This window comes from Phodopus roborovskii, unplaced genomic scaffold, assembly GCF_943737965.1.
Source record: "Phodopus roborovskii unplaced genomic scaffold, PHOROB, whole genome shotgun sequence".
Taxonomy (NCBI): Eukaryota; Metazoa; Chordata; class Mammalia; order Rodentia; family Cricetidae; genus Phodopus; species Phodopus roborovskii.
Genome location: NW_026125082.1, coordinates 19,313 through 38,090, shown reverse-complemented (window position 1 = coordinate 38,090; position 18,778 = coordinate 19,313). Strand labels below are relative to the sequence as shown.

Genomic DNA, 18,778 nt, shown 5'->3' with positions numbered 1-18,778 from the left:
GAACACATACACAGAGAAAAGGGAAGATGGGAGCTATTTGGTTGCTTTTAATGAACACTTCATCCAGCTACTCATAGGAGCTGGAAGGCAGGATGGTGTGGTCAATAACAGCATCAGCCTTTAAATCAGACTGAGTTAGGTTCTAACTCATTCCTGTCTATTCACTCTGAGTTATTTTATACTGGTTACTTCACTTCATTGAGTTTCAACACACCAGTCATTTCTTTAAAAAAAAAAAGAGGTATAGTGTTCTTGCCCACAAAGCCATGGGAACTAAACAGAACAAGGCTCTGAAGTATTCAGTTCTATATATGGTACAATATAAGCACTTGGTGTTAGTTGCTGCTCTTTTTTGTGCCTCATTTAGGTTATGTTGGCAGAAAATGTTCAGCGTGTAAGCTAATTATATTGAACACAAGGATACGCCATATTGCCATACTCAACAGTAAATTATTCAAAGAAATAGCATTAATAGCCAGATGGTTAGAGTTCAGGTTACAGGTATGACTTTGAGAGGAGTACATTACAGGATCTCAGTAAATCATGAATAAATAAATTATATGTCTGGAAAATTATAGTATTTAAACAAACACATACACAGGTAACTTTGGTTCAAGCCCCATAAATGTTTTTCAATTTCTGTGAGAGCACCTATTTTAGTAAATACATTTCACAAACATAATTCATACACTGTATAACATTCTGTAAGGATATAACATGTAGGTTACTTAACTGTTGTAAATATCAGACTTTTAATATGGATCAAAATTAATTCATCTTCAAATATATCAAATGTTCCTATATTCAGTGAGTTCGTAGTTTGTGGAATGTAAATAACTTGAAATCCTGATTATTTTTATTAAAAAGAATTCTGCGTTGTCTCCTCCCATAGAAGACAATTGTAATGCATATTTATATGCAAAGTTTCTTGAAATTTCAGGAGGTTTAGAAAATTCACAAAGCCCATCTATGGCTCCTTATCCAGGGCTTCAGGTCAATACCAGTGATGTACAATATGCCAATACAAAGCAGAACACAGACGCTGAAAGGCTTTACTCAACAATTGAGAAGAATAATCTCTATACTACTGCTGACCAAAGGCTCCATGAATATGTTCATAATATGGCCCAATCCCAGCTCTTGTCTATATACATTTTACACCCCCATGTCAGTATATCTCTGTAATTGAGCTGATTAAAGCATGATATATATGCAGTATCTTCATTTTCCTTAGTGAAGGATGTCTCATCAGGGGTCTCGGTGCACTGCCTCTTCCCTGTGAGGTCTTGAATCCTGGAGACCTAGGGCATTCCTGGCTCTGATCCTTCTATCCCCTCCTCCCTTGTGCCTGTCTAAGGCAAAGTTCCATTTGAGAACATGGACAGCATGACTCAGCACTGGGTACTGCAACTACTTAAAGGAGAAAAAAATAATTCTTAACAAAACCAATAGTAAATTCAATACATTTAACATGGAATACAGCATCAATACTAGTAACATAAAATGAAAGTATTCACAGCATTGAGCAAGGCATAATATCACCCCAGGATACTTTTAACTTAGCCTTTGTATACTTCTAACTACTGAGGGTTATAATCACAAAGATATATTTTAATATTCAATTCTCAATATGATGCTGATTCTATGTGTCTATTTAGACATTGCCTAGAGAATCCTATCTACTAGGGAGCCAACAAGATGACCAAAGTAAAGATAATTACCACCATGCATGGTGAACTGAGTTTAATTCCCAAGACCAACATAGTAAAAGGAGACATGTGACTCCTACAAGTTGTCTCCTGATCTCCACATGTACATCATGGCCTATGTGCCCCCCAACTCCTCCCACAACACACACACACACACACACACACACACACACACCATATGTAAGTGTATTAACATTTTTGAAAAATGTACTAAGTTCTCAATATGAAGCAAAATGACTGTTTGATATATTTGGCTTGCCATTCCTATCTCCTTTTGCAGATATACCTACCCCCTGTCTGTGTCTGCACACTTTGTTTTCATGTCAGTGCTTTTAGGTATTTAAAATGTGCTTAATTATTGAACTTTGAAACATAATTGTAAAAGGTTTTAAACAAGTAATTAAATGATTACTGCATATTAGAAAAATTTCTTTTTCTCCCCATAGCTTCATCATCCTTCTCAAGGCTTCCGTTTTGGAACTGTCCGGGAAAGCAGTGCTGAAGACTATGTGCGTCAGAGCTTCCCAGAGATGCATGAGTACATGAGACGGTATAATGTGCCAGCCACCCCTGATGGAGTGCAGTATCTGAAGTGAGTATCAGTTGTTGGATCCTAAAAGTTCCAATGAAAGAGAAATCATTTGGGCTTTGCCTTTTTTTTTTTTTTCTTTCATTCTTTTTTCCCTTCTTCAATAAGATGAAAATCCCTAATGTTGTATTCAGGGTCTGTACAGGTGGCTCAGTCAATAAAATGTGTGCTATACAAACATGTAGAATTGGATTTGGATCCCCAGCACCTGTGTAAGACTCAAGGCACAGACAAATACTCCCAGTGATGGGCAAATGAAGGCAAGAGGATTCCAGCGTCTTTTTGATCAGCCAAGTCAAAGAACTCCAGGTTCACTGAGAGACCGTGTCTCAAAAAATAGAGCATAATTGAGAAAGACACCACATGTCAGCTTCTTCTAGACTAAGCACACACACACACACACACACACACACACACAAACACACACATGAACATATAACCAAATGCACACACACACACATGAACATATAACCAAATACACATAAACACACAAACAAATAACTCATACATTGTGAAAAACCAAAAGACAATATAGAATACTGTGCAGGAAATTAAATGACCAAGATTACCAGTTACCTACACAGTCTACAGTTTACAATACCTTTAATTTCAGAGCCAGTAGGGTCATTAGTTGAGTGGATGACAAAGGAAGGAAATGTTGGCTTAAACAACAATGCTGAGATGATTAAACACATAAGAAATGTGACCAAAGGATATAGTGTCCCTAAGCAACCTTTCCCTTCAAAGTGAATCCCTAAGCCTGTGGAATGTCTCATTTTGCCGCAAGGAAATGGAAATTTATCTCAGAGATTTCCTGTGGGAAAGAAATAAGATAGAAGGCAGTGACTCCTATGCCTGAATTCTTCTCATCAGAATTTATGAGAAGCAATCAAAGGCAATCATGTTGCCATGACAGATTATCAGAGCCTGTAATTCAGTAGAGTCAAATGCCAAGCCATGCAGTGATGTGTCAGCTGGTCTGGGCTGTCTGAAATAAGGGACTGAATGGCTTTAAACTTCTGCAAGAGGTACCTGTCCTCTCTCTGCTGCCTGATGGCATTAAGACAAGAATTTGTATCCAACCTCCTAATTCCCAACCTTGGTCCATCACCAGTAAACAGGTTTCTCCATCTTAATGTTAGAATTTCACCAGTGAACAGTAAGTAGGCTCAATTCATTTTTCTAAAAGGAAAGAAAGTAAAGAAAGACTTTCACAGGACATAAGTGCTTTGTGTTCCTCGAGAGATCTAGTAATAGGCCCTATGTCAATTTTATGGATTTTTTTAAACTAGACTCAGAGAGGCAGGAAGCTGTGTGCTCTTAGGTTCACAAAATTATTTATGAAGTTTAAGTGACACTTAATTTTGCAAGAACATCAAAACATTAGAGTCCCTATCTAACACACTTTAGAGCTCCATTGCCTCCCAGACTCCCTTCTGTTTTCTCTCCAGACAGTTGCACAGGTGTGAGAGAAAGGATGGAATGTCAGACAGATAGCAAGGGCCCTTAGCTGGAAGTAGTTGTAAAATAGCATGGCAGAATAAGGTGAAACTTTTCTGGGTACCCAGCAGCTCCCCTGCACTCAGAGCTTTTATTTTCCAGTGGCTCTACCTGAGAAGGCCTTCATCTAATGCCCAGTGTCACAAAGGTAGGACATTTCCTAAAGTGATATTGATAACAGGTGGCAGAAGCCATACAAAACTGAGATTATAGCTTTGTGCTAGTCCAGAAGCTGTGATGGAAGAGTCTTTGATGATTTAAGTATAACCCATGGCCAACCACACCCATTTTATAGTTGGTATGAGGGAGCCAGACAGAAATACAGTTTGAGACCCATCCCAAACCCACCACAGTTTTACAAACTTCCCAGGTGACTCATTTGATTGACATAAATAGTAATATGAGCATAGCTTATCATCAGTGTCTCCTTATTTCTTTCTGGGCCTGTCACCACTTTTGACCTAGCCTCAGTGAATACTCTTAGGTAACACTCCAAACAACCATAGTTCTCATGCTATATCATATCCCCAGCCCTCTAGAGCTCTGACCTACAACACTCAGAGTCCTCTACATTAGATGCTCATTTATTTTATCATGTTAGTACATGACTGATTTTGTAGTATGTAAAACATACTTTTAAATGAATGCCTCTAAGACATTATTCTACAATAGAGTAAGCTAAAAGCTCTGCCAACTACAACAATGGTTCAGCCAGCCTAGAACTACTCATGACTGGCTCATAACAGTACACATCCTCCTCAGTGATTCAGGTCCCACGGAAGTCTATGAGTTCATTGCTTCTGTCCTTTTTATGGCACAGAAATCAATCAAGGCCAACTAAACTCACTATGCAATTCTAAACCATAAGTACTTATACAAGGGTATCAGTGACACAGGGGATCAGGAATTACTGGTTTCAAAAAATGTATATGAACCTCAAGGGAAATTTTTTTCTATTTGTCCTGTTTTTAGCATAGACATGTATGAATTATTGGCGTGTTACTGTGTAGCCCTTTCCAATGGGGCATTCTCTTGCTGTGGCAATGACATCAGACTAGAATTTGACTTTATTACCTAGATTCCATTAAGATGCCTCGTCACCAATTCCTGGGAAGTAATTCATGCTCCCCAGACTTCCTCTTGCTAGGGATCTGTGTCATGTTTTTACTTTAGTTGATGTTAAACAAGTTATTGTAACTTAAGTAAAATATTCCTGGAAAAATAGATGCATTCTGTAGCATCTGTTTCACTTGCTGGAAGAATGGGAAAATAATTCAGAGGCAACTTATGCCAAAAAGAGGATCATTTATTATGTGTCTATGTGCAGTCCAGGCAACCTTAGCAATTTCTTGCCTGGTGGTGAATCTCACCTGTGTCTATGGATACCCTTCCCATCCAATTTGTTAATGAGCCCTCAACTTACTCTCCTGAGATCATAAACTACTTCTCTGTGCTGTATCTATACAGCCTCACTCTGGTTTTAGGAGTGGAAAGACTGACACTATATTAAATTGAGAGGTGCTGTCTTGCAAAACTATTTAGACAATTCTAATGGTAGAAATGTCTTTGTTATTAAAAGGAAAGTATTTAAGGGGGAAATGAGTAGTAAGGGGGTTGTCATTAGTAATGAGAAGCTATTGAAGAAAAGTAGATTGGTGAGAGAAGAGGGAAGGACAAGAGAGAGAGGATATGATCAAACTATTACATTCATACATGAAAATATCAAAATGAGTGAGAGTGGTGTCTCAACTCTGAACCCTTCTTATCATGAGATGAATGTAAAAGTGTGTGTGTGTTTGAAATCATCCCAGAATATGTGGTGAGACTTTGAAAGAGAGGGGGAAATCCTGGAGGGAGGGAGTGAAGGAAGAAATAAAGGGAGGTAAGGAGGTTAAGAAAGAGGGATGGTGGGAAGAAAGGGTGGAGGAAAAATTCACAATGAAGCCCATTGTTCTTTATAATTAATCTACACTAGTTAAAAGAGAAGAAAAGTCTTAAGTGCATAAATTGTATACTTTAATAAAAGAGATTTGGGATGACTAAAAACAAAGAAGTTTCTTAGCTGGCTTCCCTTCCAAACGCTGCATTTCCTGTAAGGGTTGTCCAGCCTGTGATAAAATATAGCTTTCCACTAGGTCATGTCTACACCCATGTTCAAAATAATAGAGAATTCTCATAAAGGACACCCAAGACACTTTATGGCAATTTCAGCCCATTGACAATTAACTAGTATAAGCCTAGTGGACCTAACTTAAATTATTCTAAACTACCTATGCAGTGGGAAGAAATGTGACTCTCTGGAGACAGAGTATTAAATTGGTCCACTAAAATCTGTTATGTAAGCTTCACCTTTTCAATTTATTGGATGGTATACTATGGACTTAGAGATACCACAAATTTATTTTCTCTAAGAACACTATATATTTTCTATGTATTTCCTTGATATCTATTCCTAAATACAAAATTATAGTCAGTTTCTGAATAATAAAATGATGATTGTGAGAGGAAGAAATAAAAGTTTCAACATCTAATTCCCAAGAACACTTGTCTCCCACACTTACCCAGGTGTGGCCTATATCAAAATACTTCAAATCTCTGAGCCTCATTGCCATCATTATTTGTTTCACAGTCCGGATGAAAAATTAAATGTATTAAAATACTGAGTGCAGTACTTAACCTTGATAAATAATAGAAATCAGCCTTCCCTGTGTGCCTTCCAATTCAATTAGTAGTTATATCTGGCTTTGGTGTTGGGCTTGACAGTTAGGAATGAGATTGGTAGATAAACTTATGAGAAAGATTTTGCATGCTCTAAAAAGAATGCCTATTCCTCTGATATCTATTCTACCAGTGAATCGGATGCCAAACAAGTGCCAGCAGCTGGCAAGTTTGTGCTGCCCTTGGTATCCAAGTTTCTATCCCCAAACCAATGCTATCTGTCAGGCTGGTCCTTACCACTCAGTAATGAACCGCTTTCATTTCTCTTCCCTTTGATTTTAAATATAGGAATGATCCAGAGAAACTAGATGCCTTCATCATGGACAAAGCCCTTTTGGATTATGAAGTGTCAATTGATGCTGACTGCAAGCTTCTGACTGTAGGGAAGCCATTTGCCATTGAAGGTATTAATCATTCTTAGTTCACTTTTTCCCAAGATGTGCTGTTTGCAAACCTAGCATGTAACAGGTGACAGAAACAGAGAGTCATTCATTGTTCCTTGTTTTCATTTTCAACTCATAAGCACTCAGCTACTAAGCTTGTTGACATTAGAGATTTATTTTTTTTACCAACTCAACAAAATTTTATTTGTAAAATTGTTAGAGCAAAAAATAATAATTGATGATGTCAGTTCAGGTTTCAGAGAGTGATAATCATAAGGATTCTAACACTATTTAATGGGCATTTGTGTTTGTGTTTTGTTTTGTTTTCTGTGGTGGTTAATTATCAAATCTTAGGCTTTGTAGTTACTATGTAACTTTGTAGTTATTAGGTAACTGTCCCAGCCTCTATATAATGAATATTTTTGAAGGATCATGCCATAATGAATCTGATTTTAAAAAAAAACTAGAAATATGATGGGATTCTGTGTATCTTCGGTATACTCCAGACAGTGTCAACCATGTGGACTTGATGATGAATCTCATAGGTATCTGAAGATAGCTTCAGCTTAAATTTTTGAGGAGACTTATCCATGTTCTCCTGTGAGTTTGAGCTTGAAATAATCTCATTGAGGTGACAAAGATATATTTCTAGAAATCTGTGTTTGCTGTGACAATGCAAGCCTGTGAGGAAGTCCCAATGTTGATGAAATTTAGTCTACTCATTTTTGTACAAAAAAAGACCAAGAACTAATATTATATCATATTTTCATAATTCATAAATTAGGTGACAATAGTAGAATCATAATCCAAATCTTGTATTTCCCAAAGAATGCTATCTGCCTGTCTGGAAATAAATATAAAACCCCCAATTCTGAAATTTAGTATCCCTTGGGGCCTTAAACCTTGTTTGAGCCCCAGGATTGTTTTTCCCCCACTGCAATAAGTTTTGCTTCCAAATAGATAATCCCATCAATCAAACTTCAGTACCAAAGAAGCATTGCTTTGACAGTATTTTTTCTCATTTTGAACAGCAGTTGATATGTGGACTACTTAGTCTGAACCAGCAAAGCAAATTCCATGCCTTCCATTTCCAGGCTTCCGCTCTCTGACAATACAATCTGGTGCTCATACACATTTGTCAGAAAACATTTTTGTTTAAAACAATTTCATGGTATACCAAAGTTTGCTTTCAGAAATCTGTGCTTGTTTGATGTTGTGCTTTGTGTATGTTAGCAGGGCTGTAAGGCTATTATGGTTTCAGTCTCACAACTGTAGTTGATCTCTATCTCCTCTAAACGTATCAGTGGATTTTTTTTTTATTCAGGCTTTGTGTTTTTAATGAATGGGAATTAAGCAAATACTCTCATTTTTTTCAAGCCTTTTTGTGGGAGTTATAAGTCTCCTCTCCAGACAAGATGACAGTGATGAAGTCAGGATGAGAGATAGTTGGTAGTAGCATTGTTCTGTTAAGACTAGAATATGAAATGTGTGTGGGTTTTTTTGGTTTTTTTTTTTTGTTTGTTTTGTTTTTTTTTTTTTTTTTTTTTTTTTTTGGTGTGTGTGTGTGTGATGTGTATGAGAGGGAGAAAGAGAAAAAAACCTATAAAACTCAAAAGCCTATTTAATGTAACAATGGAAAAATCCATTTTGTAGCATCTGGGGACACAGAGAGACTTTTTATTTATGTACTGGATGTGTGGGGTAATTGAGGTCCCTTCTACCATCAGTGGTTGCTAACAACAAATCATCTGTAGAGGACATAATAATAAAGGGCTCTATTTTCCACCTTTGTCTCCAGGGAGCAACCCCATCATGTCAAAGAGTAGTGGTAAGATGGCTTGTTTGCCTCTGCTGGACCTCAGTGCCAGATGCCACACAATTAACTCCCCACTGGTTTCCTGTTTACATTTCCATCTGTGCTCATGCTCCTGAGACTAAGTATCTTGTAATTCCTATCATTGGAGACACTGCTTTGTTCTCAAAAAGAATAAATACAAAATGGCACACTCAAAGAACAAAGGTATGAGAAGACAAGCATGACCATCACTGTTCTTTGAATTGAATAAGATGTGTGATGCTCAATACCTACTGTCAACTTAAAGACCTAGAATCACCTAGAAGATGAGTCTCTAGGCATGTTTGTAAGGGATTGTCTAGACTGACTTAATTGAAATTGAAAGACCCACCCAGAATGTAGGCAATACCTACATGATTCCTAGACTCCTTTAAATTCCTGCTGCCATGACTTTCTAATCATGACGGACTGTGCCCTCAAACTATGAGCCAACATCAACTCTTTCCTCCTTAATTTGCTTTCTTTTTCTGGCATTTTGTTATAACAGCAGGAATGCAAATGAAAAAAAGTTAGTAAATACTGCCCCCATGTGTTCACAACCCAAACTCAAAATATGTCAGTCAGCTCTCTATCACTGTAACAAGCTATTTGAAATGATTTTGGGGACTCACAGTTGCAAGAGTTTAGTGAATAGTTGCTTGGATGTTGTTCCTGGGTCTGTGTTGAGGCAGAACATTATGGCAAAGAGAACATGGTAGAACAAGCCTGCTCACTTCCTGGTGACTATGAAAAAGAGATCAAAAGAGGAAAGGGCACATCAGGGTATAAAATAGACCCTTAAAAGAATATAGAAAATGACCTCCTTCCTCCAACAGAGGAACAAACCAGCCACTCAGTGAATCATAGCCTTCACACTCCAATCACCTCCCAAGTGCCTGACCTCTGAATAATGCTTCATTGAGAGCCAAACTTTCAACACAAAAACTCTCCAGGAATATTTTAGATTCAAACCATAGCACAAACATTACAAAGGGGTGTTATTTATAAGTTACACACAAAGGTGGGAGAGACGAGTGAATCTGAAGTCCTTTCGTGGGTCAAATTATTTTGCTACAAAAGTGCTAAGAGTCAGAGAGTGCTGAAGAGTACTGTGAAATATCCTATAGACATGACATTGCTATAGCACGTAATAATTCAATGTAGCGAAGGTTTCCTGTACAAAACTGATCCAGTCAACATTCCAGTATGGATAGGGGAGGAACTCTCAAAGCCCCACTCCCTATGGAAAAGCTGTTGGCTACTGACTGTTACTGAAGTTTGGGGGAGAGTCACTTTCCTTTATGGGTGGGACCTTGCCCCAGTGAATGGCACCATAACCCTGTATGTACAGACAGTATTAAATGAACTCTGAATTATTAAGAAAAATATGGGGATGAAGTTGGGAGAGAAATGTGTTGAAGAAGCCTGAGGGTGTTGGAAAGGGGAAGTGGGGGTGGATATGAACAAGATATACTATATACATATATGAAATTTTCAAAGGATAAATAAAAATATATTTTTTAAAAAGTCTATTATCAGTTCAAGGACATGCAGAAAGAGTTTGGTCAGAAGAAATGCTGTGCAGCAAAGGCACAAAGACATATTATGTTCTTGAGAATAAAAGGGAAAGTGTTAAGATAAATGAACACATGCCCCAAATTTATGCATTGGTGTTAGCAGACAATAAAGGTCAAGCAGAGAGAAAGAGTAATGTAACTGCACAATAATGATCTGTGACCTTTCAGCAAAGGGCCTTGCCTGTTTCTGAGCTGTTATTTTACTGGCTTTCCAATAATTATTTAATGCAGTGCTTAGAGCACTGACTCCAGAGTCTGGATTAAAATAAAATTGCTGTCACTCACTGGCAAATATCTTAATCTGTCCTTCCAGCTCCTCATCTGCATAACGAAGATATGAAATAAACACCTAGAACAAGGTTGTTATAAAACTTAAGTAAAATAATGATGTAAAACATGTAGAAACACAGAAGATGTCCTCAATAAGTTATTAATAGTCAATGTACTGATTAAGTTGAAAATTATGCATGACAAAAATTCGCCCAATATATCCTTCATAGATCTCAGCTCATCTCATGCAAGACACTTCTTTTCCCAACTTGATGTTCTAGAAGCAAGTGAAACCCATTTTTAAATACCTCTTTCAAATTGGGACTTTGATAATACGCTCTCAACCACTATCTCAGAGTAACTAAACATATGCAGAATCAAATGATTCTTTGTACTTATGGCTTTTTTCTAAAAAAAAAAAAAAAAAACTGTATTAATGTTTGAGTTCTTGTTTTCAAAATATCTATTTTCCAGCCACACATTTGGAAGACACTTTTTAGCTGTGAATTTATAACTGTACATTTGCTAGTCAAAGTACGTTTCTAAAAAACTGACTTATCCATGGAGGAAAGATCAGGATTCTATTTAGGAAATCATTTTCTTGAGCTATTAAATTGTATCCAATTTCCAGGGTGCCTGATGCCTTCATCTTTAGGGTTGAAGGGTTCCATTTCGCTTCATCCATCAACCACAAGACAAGCCTGTGTGTACTGCAAAACCGAGTTTCTAATGATAATTTAGGCAACTCTGACTAATGTCATGTCAGCAATTTAAAAATAAGATTTCTTTGACCAATGAATACAATCAACTTTGAAAAGTAACTGATAAAACAAAAGGATAGAAATGAAACTTTAAAACTTTTACCATTTTTATGTTTCTGAGTAAAATGGATTTTTATGTCTAGCAGTAAATTCCCCTCTCACAGACACATAACTTTTTTCCTATTCTTCTCTTGTTTTAACTAGTTAATAATTACTATTAACGCTAGAAATCATTGAAACATCAATGTTCAAGGTATGTTGTAAATTAAAAGGATATCTATCTATTTTTAGCAGTTCATTACAAATTAGTCTAGGCATGATGGAGTAGAATGATTTAATATTCATTATTTCCTAGGTAGCCATTTTTTATAAATGTCTTTGTAACTTCAACATAGCTTTCCCTTGGGGACTCTTACTGCTTGTGTCATAGTACCAAATTATATCCTTAGCATATGTAGGGTTGATTGTAAGTCACTTTTCAAACTTTTTTATGTATTTCGGTCTCCCCTACTTTAAAGAAGGACACTATCAAAAATCAATCTAGGATGCCCTTGTCTTCCTTTTATTCAGTAGCAATTTCTCATCCACAGAATGTCCTCACTCTCTCCATTGTGCCTTGGTTGTTATGTATTACCTGTATTGAGTTTATGCCTCACCTATCTTTTTTCCCAAGAAAAGTCGTATACCTTTCGACTGTGCTGTACACCACCGCATATACCTCAGCTCCACATGCCACCCTAACCTCCCACAGATAGACTCTGTATCCAACTTAACTCAGACACCTCCATAACATTATACATATTTTGTGGGACTCATGAGCAAATAAATATGTGCAAAATCAGTATTTTCCAAATAAAAATTGAAAGATACCCTGCCATTATTACACTGACATGGATTGAAATTATTAGCTTTAAGGGGAATCTTTATGATTTTTCTAATTAGTGAGGGGCCCTTCCTACTTGGTTTTCTGACATACATTAGGGCTATTCTTATATTCACTTCAAAATGTATTGCTATGTTTATAAACAAAATCTGTCTATGAACAATATTTTTGGCTAATGAAAACTTACTTTTGAAGAGTGGGTTTTTTTTCATTTATTTGTGTATGTGTGTCTTTGTGAGTATCTGATGCATAAAGAGGGGAACCCACAGAGGACAGAGGGGGGCATTGATCCCCTAGAGCTGAAATTACAAACTGTTGTGAGCCTCCCGATATAGGTGCTGAGAAACTCGGGCCCCCTGGAAGAGCAATGAGTGCCCTTAACAGCTGAGCCACTTCTTCAGCTCCAAGACTAGTTTCTTAATAAATTAATTACCTAATTGGGGAAGGATGGCATCCACTCAGTTACATAGATTAGGTCCACACTGAATTGAAGGAAATAGGCCAAGTGTTCCCTTGGCTTGTATTGAATATAGTGGAATGAACATGGATTTTTACAATCTAGCAGATCTACTTTCAAACATTAGTTTTGTTGGCTACTGACTGGGATTTTGGCAGTTTAATCATTCAAGTTTCAAATCTCTTTAGGTAATACTCTGTAATGGGTCCATACATGAAGACTATATATGACACATAGACAAACTTGGTATATCCTAAACTTTATGTTAGAATCCTAGGGTGATCTGACTGAACTGTGTGTCACAAAATAGTCAAACTTTATGTCTAATGCATAATTTACACTATGGATAAATAGTAAATAGTAGCTTAAAATGTGCTACTATTAAAGAACAGTGCCTGATAACAATGTAAAAAGTCCTTGCTAAATTTGTTGTTGGAAGCTATTGCTCCAGTGGGGAAAATGCATTAGTATTCAGCAGTTAACCCAAGCAGGATATCCTATATGTCAACCTATTTCAATCACATAATTCCAAATCCTTTCCCACTATGTTTTCAATATCCATCTTTTTCTCCTCCCTCCCATTGCTTGTCTCAATTGTAAAGAAACTACTTAAAGTAGTTAACTGTTTAATATGTCTCCCCACAAACATGCATGGACCATTTTACTTTGTAGATATTTTCTCAATAAAGTATTTGATAAATGAACAGATGGATGGTTGAGAGTCAATAGATTAATGAATATTATTATACATAGGCCTTGTATAGCACCCAACATGGTAATATATACTGAAAATATGTTTGGGAAACTGAATTACCAGTAACATTCAAAACATTTTTTAAAGAAAATGAAAACTTCCTTAGAAATTTACCTGTGGGCTGGAGGGTGACTCAGCTGTTGGAAGCACTTGCTGCTCTTGCAGAGGACATCAGGTAGTTCACACACCACTAGTATCTACAGATCCAGGGTATCTGGTGCCCTCTTCTGTCTTCTTTGGGCACCCGATATACACATGGTGTACTTACACACAGAGAGATATTCATAATGCACAGTTTTTTTAATCTTCAAAATAGCATAGTCACAACTATACAAAATGTAACTTAATTAAAACACCAGTGACTCATTCAACTTCTATTCCTGTCAGTCTTGCCTTTTAATTCAAAACCACCAGTCACAAAGAAGACCTGTTTAGTATCTATTTGAACAGAAAAGTTTACATTACACTTTTGACATTGTCATTATTTTCTAGATGCTGCATTCTTAAGAAACAAACAGAATTGCCACAAAAAAAAAAACATGCAATGCTTTAAAACTCAAGAGCTGTTTAGTACTACATATTTCTATTACACATCACTGGTCTCATATTCTTCAAATGAATTGTATATCTGCATTAAGAAAAAGACAAAAACTAGCAACTTTGGAATTGAGTTGTAAAGTGAATAATCAGAGCAGGTATTTGACTCATTAAGTATGAATCTTTGACAGCCTTTTAGTCTTTAATCTATGAAAAGGGAACTAACTGCATTTTTAATTTGTCTTCCTCAATCATCTCGAAGGCAAAAAGAAAAATCTTTCTTTCTTTTTGACTGTGAGATCTAATAACCAAAACAAGATGTAGTTAATTAGCCTCTTTCACATGGTTCCTCAAAGTGATTAGCAGTGTGTTAACAGTTAGGAAAGCCATGGAGTCAGACAGTGTAAGAATACACTGTCTAGGATGATTACTAAAACTCTGATAATACACCCAACTTTGTTCTCTTTGTCTATCCCCTTTCCTGCTTCCCCATGCTTTGAATAACTGTCATCTTGGATCTCAAAATTATATCCTTGATTTGTTTTAATGTTCTATCCACCCATATGCATTCTTAAAACATATATTAATGTATCTTTTTACATGAAAAAATAAATTCATACTGCAGGTTTCAGAAGAATGGCATTTTCCCCAATAGAATATTGCTAAGAGGTATGCATACAAATCTATCCATTTCTAACTCATATATCTCAGTTATGTAATGTTCCAATCATTAAAATATTCAATTTATTTTCTCATGGTTTTGTTGAAGAGCATCAGGGTTCTTTTCAAGTTTTGTGGTTATGAAACAGTATTCTTAACCATATCTCCTGGTGTACTTGTGTGGGGAAGTTGTTTAGAAATGTTCTTAGGTGTTAATATACATGTTTAACTACATGAAAGATTACCAAATTGTTTTCCAAAGTAACTACATCAATGTGCATTCTTTCCATATCTTCTCTAATATTTGTCATTACTGCTTGTTTGACAATTAAAGTTAGTCATTGTTAGTCCTTGTAATCTTTAACCTCTCATGGTGTATTATTTGTTCATTTGGTATTATGGTTTGAATATATGTCTTCTATCAGTTCTTATGTTAAGGGTTTGATTCCCCAATTGATGGGCTTTGGAGAAGTGAATGACTCCTGGGGGCTCTGACCTAATCAATGGATAATCCCTTGATGAATTCATAATATGACAATATTGTTTGGAGTTATATCTATGAAGGCTACATTTTACCTTCTCCCTCTCTTGTATGCCCTTCTGTTTCCTGGATGTCAATGTAAACTCCTCTTCTAATTCTTCTCCATGTTAATGGAGTGAAAACTCTGAGACTGAACTGAAATAGATAACTTTTTCCTCAGTTATTTTGCTCTAATAATGCCTTCCCAAACATACCCAGTGGTGTACTTTCCTAACCTTCTAGTCACTTCTCAATCCAACCAAACTGACAATTAAGATTAACCATCACATGAAATTTTATTGGGAAAGATGGCTAGGAAATCCCAGACCTGGTAAACACCTCAAACATTGCCTCTAAAAGCACTGGGAAGAAAAAGGAAGAGGTCATATGATATTTTACAAATATAACCTGAACATCTCTACTTTTCAGACTCAGACTAATTGCGTCTTCTCAGAGATGCAGCTCTAAGTATATCCTGGAGCCCTAAGATGGAAATGTAATACAGGTTCACCATACCCTTATTACCAGATCCTGTGGCAATATTACAGAAGTATGGTGGCCACCTCTTAGAAAAAGTATAAAGAACTCATGTGAGATTGCATTTTCTTCTAGGATATGGCATTGGTCTCCCTCCCAACTCTCCATTGACCTCTAACATATCTGAGCTCATCAGTCAATATAAATCTCACGGGTTTATGGATGTGCTACATGACAAGTGGTACAAGGTGGTTCCCTGCGGAAAGAGAAGCTTTGCTGTCACTGAGGTATGGAAAGACTGCTGGTAATGCTGATACTTTTTATAGCTTTCCTTTGAAAACTATAAGAACATTAGGTTAGTTGTGCCTTCTAACCTATAATGTACCAGGATCCATGACACATAGATCACCTGTGTATTTGCTTGAAAACTGTACATTCCTACAATAATGTTCAGTGAGGCATGTTTGTTTTCAATTTAAATGTGATTTTATTCCAGTGGATAAAAGTCAAAATTCAACTTCTGTCCCATAAACTATCCTGAAATATCTCTAAATATGGAAGAAATTTTTCTAAATTGTAGCAAGAATATCTGGGACTAACAATGAATAGTGTTTTGTTTTGTTTTAACCATGAATAGATGGTTCTGATGTAGTTCTCACAACATCCCTTAAAATCTAACTCAGAACATTGCTAAGTCCCCAGTGATGAGTGTTGAGCAATAAGACCTTTGTTGATTTAAAATTTAGACATACCTTAACTAATAACTGTCAGGTTATAGTATGATAATTTTTCAAAACTGAAAACAACCAGTGCTTCTTACGTATTTAAGGGAGTAATAGCAAGAGTTGCCATGTGACTGGGCTAAGGCACACAAGTAGTCAAAATTTCTTCTTTTTGTTGAAATGCTATGTCTTTACAGTGTAATTAAAAAGAAGTTTGCAAAATAAGGCACAATTCAGACAATTGAAATAGGAGGCTGAAAACTGTAACCAGTGCCACAGCCCAAATACTCTAAAGAGAAGAGCCAAATAAAACAAGTACAAGGCCATCCTGACATTAAAAAGAGAAGAAGAAAGCCAATAACTGTTCAAATAGCCTCTATTTGTCCAGAATTCCCAACAGAGTGTCTTCCTGTATGACATCTGCTCTTGAATATCCTGCAGGCATCTCAAATTTTACTTGTCACAAACTGGAGCCTTAATGTTTCCTCTTCACTCTGCTTTTTCTATTCTTGGTGGTGGTACTTCTGTGTGCCTAGTCATACTTTCAATATATTGGGATGGATTCTTCCTACCTCTCATGTCCACCTTTTATATCCTCTCATGCCCACCTTTTGCATCCATCAACAATCCATATCTTCTATGAAATAGGTCTCAAATATGCCCACATATGTAGTGAGATAGTCTTTCTGTGGCACTGACCACGCCCATTGGGGAAGGTGGGAGAGGGGAGCGGAGTCTGCAGCCTGGGTAAAACCCAGGTCTCGTGAAAATCCTAATCCCACTTCTGACACCAGATATCGCAGTTAAATAAGGATCAGGATAAACAAGTAGGCCGAATAGATGTTTATTCAGGGAGAAATAACTTACAACCTAGACAGATAAATACCAGGAAATTCCACCCAATGCTCTCCTGTCCCAGTCCCTCCAGCAAGAGAGCTTTTCATGGCTCCCTCTCTGACCTTCCACCACAGGTCACTTCCGCCAATGGGCGTGGTCAGTGCCACAGAAGGACTATCTCACTACACACCTATTGTCAGCTCTGGTGTCATCACTCTGACCAAGCTGTCATTCCTTCCCTAGATCACTACAAAAGTCTGTTATCAGGTCTGTTTTACACATGCCTTCCATTAGTTGTCTTCCACATAGCAATTCATTCTTCTGTTTGTCACCCATGCTCTCTGGAACAAAATCTGAAATGTTGGCATGCCCTGAAATACCTTCCCTTGCTTTCTCCTCAGCCCTTTCTCATGCCACTATCCAGTTCATCTGTACCACAATGTTCATTTTAGAAAGAAGATGATCCATGCCTTCCTGACTTGGATTCCCTAAACCTGCTGTTGCATCTTTCCCCTCAAATGCTCTTCCCCACTGACATTTGCTCAATTAATGCCTTCATATTACAAAATCCCAGCTAAGGGACTATGGATGAAGTTCAGTGGTACACTATCTGCCTAGAATGTTCAAGGCCTTTGGTTTAATCCCAGTGCTACAAAAAATAAACAGAAGAGTCAACAAAAGAGTAAACTCACAGCTAGCATCTCTCTTTTTTAAATCTCAGTAGACACTGGCCAATATAAATCATACTTCCCTTTTTGATCTCATGTATCTTATATCATTTAATAGCACTCAGACATAACTATTACTGTTTTATGTTTTAAACATAAATATATTTTAAACATAATTATAATCAGAGTATTTCTAATGCATCTTTTCCTTGAACTATAAGAGCTCTAGGGCAAAGACTGCCTTATATTTTCAGTGCCTTCAAATAAAGTAGATACTCAAGATGTTAAGTAGATAAACCAGAGAAAAGAAATAAAGGTCTATAGGAACTCATAGAGACTATGGCAGCATGCATAGGTCCTGAACAAGCTCAAGCCAGATGAGTCCCAGTGCTGAGAAGGGGAAGCAGACAGAAGCTCTCATCCCTAACCAATAAGCTATCAATAACAGCTTGCAAAGAAAAATTCTTTCTCCAAGTACTTTTCTCACTGGGTGTATAAACCACACTTAAGGGTAGGTCCATAGGCCCATGCCCGTGCCCAACAATGAGATACCCAACACACACACACACACACACACACACACACACACACACACACACACACACACACACACCCTACCTGAGAGAGTAGAGAGAGAGAGAGAGAGACACTCAACATTTTTGTCTCATATTGTTTGTTTGAGCACTCTTTATCTTACTTGTATATTATTGCCTTCTGCTTGTATATTATAGTTTCCAATTATAGTTTCCACTTCAAAGCCCACACCTATTATCTTTCTGGGAGCCATGATGAAAATAAATATAAGATCGGCGAAAGCCAGACATAAGGGTACATACCTATAAACACAGAGGTGGAGACACTGAGGAGGAGAGTTACAAGTTCAAGACCAGTTTGGGCTTTATAGCAAGACTTTGCCTGAGGG

The 18,778-nt window shown here is 37.0% G+C and overlaps 1 protein-coding gene across 1 annotated transcript in view; it reads left to right on the top strand.

The window, feature by feature from the left end:
• Positions 1-16,191, top strand: part of LOC127225856 (glutamate receptor ionotropic, NMDA 3A-like) — a gene marked incomplete at its 5' end in the record, with an annotated part of 91,455 nt that extends 75,264 nt beyond the window's left edge. Inside the window, 3 exons of the mRNA XM_051189478.1 lie at positions 2,156-2,301; positions 6,805-6,920; positions 15,765-16,191. Coding sequence (XP_051045435.1) covers positions 2,156-2,301; positions 6,805-6,920; positions 15,765-15,937 — 435 coding nt within the window. The remainder of the gene's footprint in view (positions 1-2,155; positions 2,302-6,804; positions 6,921-15,764) is intronic.
• Positions 16,192-18,778: the final 2,587 nt, after the last annotated feature.